Source organism: Gavia stellata, chromosome 8 (assembly GCF_030936135.1).
Source record: "Gavia stellata isolate bGavSte3 chromosome 8, bGavSte3.hap2, whole genome shotgun sequence".
NCBI classification, from domain to species: Eukaryota; Metazoa; Chordata; class Aves; order Gaviiformes; family Gaviidae; genus Gavia; species Gavia stellata.
Window position 1 is genome coordinate 22,323,976 of NC_082601.1, and position 6,691 is coordinate 22,330,666.

The window sequence follows — 6,691 nt, forward strand, 5'->3', positions numbered from 1 at the left end:
ACGCAGAAAGTTCATTTTCATTCAAAAAAGCCAAGACAGAGCTCCCTTCCCCAACACTATTACTATCATGTGGAGACAAGGCGAATAATTAACAACTATGAGCTTTGCACAGCCTCATTAGCAGCACAGCACTGTGAGTGTTCTACAAGTTATTTTTAAATTGCACCGTGACCATCTTTACTCTGACAACTGAATTAAAAACCACTCCTTATAAAAATACTAAACAGGGATTTAATATTTCTACAGTTTCTTCAAACGGTTATTAGCTGACAGAAAATCTTGACCAGTTATTTCCCCAAATGTAAAATTTTAACTTACAAAATAATAAATTCTTCCTGTCAGGGTACAGATGTATTAAGTTATGATTAATGTTATGAAGTCTGTATTTAATATGTGCATGTACAATATGCTTAGGCTGCTGTGGTAACTTTTAAGATTGATAAGGAATAGAATTTGCTTTGGAGCAGAATTAAGGTAGGCACATCTTTCTTTTTACAGAAAGTTTTAGTATAAAGAACTTAGGCAATGTTAAGTATTGCTTATCAAATTATGCAGCTTCTTATGCAAGAATTAGAGGGGGTTTGGAAATAAATCTCTGCAAGAGCAAATATCAAAGTTTACCATAGTTTTATTTGCTACAGTGTGGTATTTCACTGAGCACAGTCCAATCTAATTTGCAGCATATACATAAAAACTACTGCAAAAGAAAGCCCTTCCACTGTTTTTTTTCCCTAAAAAAAAAAATCCTCATTAAGCACAGGGGTAAGAAATTTTGGGAAGTGTAAATGAGACAGAAGCGTCTGATTGGAACAGGCTGCCCAGGGAGGGGTGGAGTCACCATCCCTGGAAGTGTTCAAGGAACGTGTGGATGTGGCATTGCGGGACATGGTTTAGTGGGCATGGTGGTGTTGGGTTGATGGTTGGACTTGATGATATTGCAGGTCTTTTCCAACCTTAATGATTCTGTGTGATTCTGTGAATGACAGAACAACACAGAACTGTAATTTTACCTCTAACTATAGAGAGGCTTTTCAAAACAGCGCACACCATGCTTGCAGACTTGAACATCGGTTCCTGCACATCATAATCAGAGACCTCTCTACAGAGTCAAAGATCTCTGATAGCAACAAATGTAGGAGAGTCTATTCTCTGTCAGACAAAGAGCCATTAGCAATACACATGCAGCAGGGGAGGTAAAAAAAAAGTAAATAACATTCCATAGACACACCAACAAAGACCCCAGAGCCATTAACATGAGGGTGGCTCACAGGCAGCTTACAACAAGAACTATAAAATCAGCAGAACAGTCTCGAATGGTAACCTGTTCTACTCAAAATCCCAACACATTTGACTTAGCAATACTGTGCCTTATGAGGCAACAAACCACAAGATATCTTTTTTTTGCTCAAAGTAAGAAAGGCGAAACTAGATGAAAACCTCAGTTCAAATAAGGTAACTTTCTTAATGAGTTGCAGCCAATAACAGATAATCCATCACGTAGCAGTAACCCTTTATTTTCCAATTAATTCTGGCTGTTTTCTAGCCAAATTAATTTTCCAAGTCAGTTGCAGCACAAGAGATGAAAATATAATTTCATAACAAAAGCTAGCACCCAGCCTAATCATGAGATAATCCACTGCTTCTCTGTAACAGAATCTTCCTTCCACAATTATCAACGCAGGCTGACAAACATTAAGTTACATCTAGCAGAAGAGCATCAACTCCAATGTGGTTTTCCAAAAACAAGACAAAGCCACTTGTTCATATCAATTTAAGAAACCTTTTTAAAAACAAAACAACAAGAAAAACCCCAAAACCCAAACCAAAACACAAAAACAACCCAAACAAAAAACAACCTACATTTAATGCTGCTTTGTCTCACCCATGTGATATAGGGCTCATTACAGTTTGAAAGATACAAATACAATTTTAACACTATTTAATTTTCAGGGTTTTATGTTGATTATCATTTAAACATTTCTTCTGTGAAAATTTCTATTGCTTCTGAGGAGGAAAAAACCTCGCATATATAAGTGCCATAAATTCAGAAAAATCTGTTTCAGTTATTTTATTCAGAATACTTCATTATAAACCCAAACTGAACAAGAACATCTCTCACAGTATTGCTTTTATTAGCTTTTTTTTTTTTAATCTAAGTCATATCCAGCTTACAAAAAAACCCCAGAACATACATTAAAATCCACGGCACGTTTTAACTCAATGCACTAAAATCATAGAAAGAATCTCCCAAGTCTTCACTAAATTAAATCTGGTTCTCCCTTAATAGCAATTACAATTCTTATCTCTGTAAATCCTGACAGAAGGTTGCTTTGAATCCTCCTGTCCTAAGTTAGGAATCCCCTTCTAACTTCCAAATGGGTACATGTATGGACAGCCTTTGTCAATCTGAATTAATGTAAGAATTTCCTCTTCTCTTAACTTTCTAACCTACCACATCTACAGATAGCAATCAGAATGGTTTCTTCCTGCTCCGGAAAAGATTTGTATACAGGCATTAATAGGAAGAGCCTCTTCCTTGCATCAGATCTATCAATCACGCAGCCGTGCAGCAAGTCAAACAGGGAACCTGATGCAGCAGAAAACTAACCCAGCAGAAGAACTAGTTCTCCGTCGGATCAATGCCATCCTTTCAACAGCTGCCTGTTAGAGCAGATTAAATGTATCATGAAACCGCACATCAAGCGTTTACAAAGAACTGGCTAGCCACCTTAAAATAAAGCAAACATGGAATAACATCTCATAAGAAGCACTCCTTATAGCCAGCATTTTCTCTTTAACAGGCACTTGAATCTCCCAGCTATCACGAAGGACGCCATGGACACAGAAGGAAAAAAAGCTGTATCATTTGAAATCCATATCATGCGGCCTTGCTTTTCAAAATAGCATTTGGCTAGACACAGATGAGCAATAAGAAAAGTTCATGTTCTCACACAGAAAAAGAGCAGAACTTCTCCAATCTGTTAAATCCACAGGATGGAGACAGCCCACATGACTAAGAGTGATTTTCATTTTATGATCACCACCAAAACTCTTAAATGCCCCTTAAAACAGGCCATTGAAGTCACTTTGCATCTGTGTTTTAGTTATCATATGATAGAAAGCCTATTCTGTTGGGAAGTGTTGTGATAAACCATCCTGGTGACCCTCACCCTGTGTACCTGTCCTCCTGCAGAGCCCACAAAGATGCTTCAATATGTTGTTATTTTTCTCATTTAACTGGCAAAGGGCTGTTGTAACTGAACCTGTCCCTGAAGGCACTACCCAGCTCCTCAGGGAGAGGTATGTAGTGCTTTCCAGAGGTGAAGGGCTCTATTTCAGCAAGTGGTAACTACTCACGTTCACAATGCAATTAACCCTGGCATGGCTGATGCAAAGGGATATAAATTGCTGCTGAACCAAGTTCAGACTGTATCATTCTCCCCTTCCTCAGGCATAAAAAAGATGCTTTAGGAGTCCCTCACTAGGTTCATTAAAAGCAACAACATTCATCCAACGTCTCCAAAATTATGTCCACATTTGGTCAAATGCATAGAATTTATAAGCATTTTTTTTTTTGCAGGAGTGGGGTGTGTTTGTTTGCTTTATTAATTTTAATAGTATTGAGACTAAATTTAATCTCATAACGGGTCTCCTATAAGTTAAGGCAACAAATACAAGGTGTTACTGAACAAAGACGTACTTGACTAAGCACAAGATTTTTAAATTAAGTGGTACAAAATAAATCTCGGTGAGTTTGAGAGAAAGTCACGTAAGCAACCTAAGCTTAGTGGAAGTTCAACTGAAATCAGACAAGTTCAGTGTGTCTAAGAATGGGATTCAATATAACCTAACCTTAATTTCCTCACCAGGCATTCACTTTAGTTAAAGAAATAGTATGAACATTTAATTGCACCAGTAGGTAACTAGCAATAAAGTGTCTCTACAAATAGATATTTGCTACTCCGATTTAGGATCCACCTGTACAATGGATGTATGCTTATATATAAATATTTAGAGATACATTTTACATATCAAAAGATACAAGCTTTTAAGTGGAAAGGAGAAAGTGAAAAGGAGTTTCTAAATTAAACTCTCACCCAGCCATTCCACAGGTACTGCAACAGAAAATAACTACTATTTAAATAACTCATAGGACTCATGTCACAGCCTAGACAAGGATTAATCCAACACGTTCAAGGCCTTTTTTACCTTAGAAGAGGTATTTGCTCGTCTGCAAAGATATAGCTTATGCTAGTAGAATCGCTTCCACTTGGCTAATTTAGATCCATTCCCCAGACTGAGTGAAGATAAAGTCCTCTGGCCAGTAAACCCATGCCGGTGGGGGGGCCTCCGCTGGCAGCACTGGCTTGACACTGAGCATCAGTCTGGTCCAGGCCAGCCACCTCCAGGGACCTGACCACCTGAACCCTCATCCCTCCTTAGTCCCTTTTCACAGCCTAGGAAATGCAAACAGAAACACAAAGGCACCACCTGGGTCAACAGAAAGCCATCCCATTTTAAGAAGTACTTGTTCTCAACTATTTTGTTTCTGCCTATGGAAAACAAAAAGCTTAATGACAAAGCTGAGTACACACAACTTGCAACCCAGATCAATAACATGTAGTTCTGGTTGTCTGCCTGACAACAATTAGCAATTGGTGTGTAATACCGAAGATAACCAACAGCATCAGCAGGCAAGACTCTTGGATTTTTTTCATTTAAGTGGCCCCATTTGTAAGGAATAGCAGTTACTGTTTTAGAGCTGGCCTTTGCCATCTGCAGTATTTGCTGGAGGTTTAAAATGGTACATACAAAGAAAAGCAAGTTTTCCCGAAGTAGTTCATTAGCAACAAGCAACATCTAGGTCAGGAGACGAAAAACTTTCCATCACGCACACCGTTAACAACAGCCACCTTTTCACACAGTAAAATTCAAAATAATCCAATCCAAATATAGGGGATGGAGACTGAACACATCTGATCTGCATTAGCTGGACACGTGAGCAAAGCGCTGAAGCGCACTACCAGAAAGCCCCTACCTCCAGGGACGCGGGGAGGGGGGTGGCAGACGGGTGAAACCTCACACGGCAGACCAGGACAAAAGCAGGTTGGCTGGGGTGAAACGAAGCTGTAATCCCCCGCTGGCCTTATGTGCCACCGATGGGCACGGGGAACTGGGCCGAGGGGCACAGGAAGATGGGGACAAGATTAAAACAGTGAGGGAGAAAAGGAAAGGGTTTCAACATACGTATGAAATAATAAATTTAAAAGGAAGTCACCACGTTAGTAGCAGACCTAGGGGTGAGATCTACCTCCCCCATGAAACCACCGGAAAAATGCAGAGTAATCTAAGCGGATGCATGCACATGTGCACATCCACAGGCAGACACACACAAAGCACAGAGAGCGCATTTGCGGAGTTGCTGGGGTCCCAGTGCAAACCAGCAGGTCAGGTCTCAGGCGGCGGCTGCCAGTGCAGCGGCTGACGATGCACCGCAGGGTAGCGGGGCGGCGGCACCCTCCGCCGGGCCGGGCCGGGCCGGGCCGGGCCGCACCGGGCGGGGCGCGGCGGGTTCTAGAAGGAGCCGCCGCCCCCCGGGGCCGCGCCGCCCGCCCGCTGCCGGGCGGATAAAGTTTGCAGCAGCCGGCGGCGGCGCCACTGCAGTGCCGGGCGCATCCGCCGCAGCGAGCGAGCCTCAGCCTGCGGGAGGATAAACGCCGGTAGGCCCGGAGCCGGCCGGCTGGCCGCCGCGGCATCGCCTTCCTCCGCCCCGCGGCACCCCCAGCCGCCCTCCCCGCTCTCCCGCTCCACTGACCGATAACCTCCTGCAGCTCGTAGGCATCCCTGCAGATGGGCCAGCCGACGGCCGGGGCGGCGGGCGCGGGCGCCGGCTGGGGCTGCTGAACGTGGACTGGCGACTCGCCCTGCTCCGCCATGATGCTGTCGGAGCGCCCAGGCCCCCGACGACCTTCTTCAAACTTCCCTTCCACCAACACCTTTCGGCCGCGCTCCCTCCCCGCGCAGCCGGCCGCCCGGCGGAGGGAGGAGGCAGGGCACCGAGGGGGAGGAGGCAGAGGCGGGCGCCGCCGCCGGCCCCGGCCGCTCGCCTCGCGCCGCTGAGGGGAGAGGGAGAGCGGCTGTTGGGTCCAGCGGCCCCCGGCCGGTGCCGGTGCGCGGCGCCGCCTGAGGTGGAAGCGCGGGCTCTCCCCTGGAGGCGCCCCGCTAACCCCGGGGGGTCGCCGCCTCCCTGAGCGCGTCGTAACCTGCCAGCCGGCTGCCTGCAGCTCCGGCCATCTTCCTTCCCCGCTCATTCCGCGGCTCCATCTGAGGCTCTCCGCGGCTGCAAGCACTGCGGGGTCCTGTAAACGCCGGCGGGCTGAGCGTGTACAGGCCGCGGCCGTGCCGGCAGACCCCCGGGCACCCCTCCGGACCCCGCCGGGGCTGAGCAGGGGGGCCAGGACTGGGCTTGAAGGAAGCCACATCGCGTGGCGGGGATGCTGGAAAGCACCTGTTAGGCCAGTAACATAAGCACACAGACCTCTCTGGAGCACAGCTCTCAAGCATGCAAGTATTACTGCTGAGAGCACTGCTGCTGCAAGATTACTTGTATTTCAATTTGAGGATGTGGGAAAAAAAAAAACCCAGCCACATTTCTTTTCATCAGTGATGAGGGCTCCAGTCCTGCAAAATG

General features: G+C 45.6%; 1 protein-coding gene across 1 annotated transcript in view; it reads right to left on the reverse strand.

Annotated features, from left to right (window-relative positions):
• Positions 1 to 5,951, reverse strand: part of STK39 (serine/threonine kinase 39) — a 103,882-nt gene extending 97,931 nt beyond the window's left edge. The window contains exon 1 of the mRNA XM_059820461.1: positions 5,816 to 5,951. Coding sequence (XP_059676444.1) covers positions 5,816 to 5,936 — 121 coding nt within the window. The 5' untranslated portion in view covers positions 5,937 to 5,951. The remainder of the gene's footprint in view (positions 1 to 5,815) is intronic.
• Positions 5,952 to 6,691: the final 740 nt, after the last annotated feature.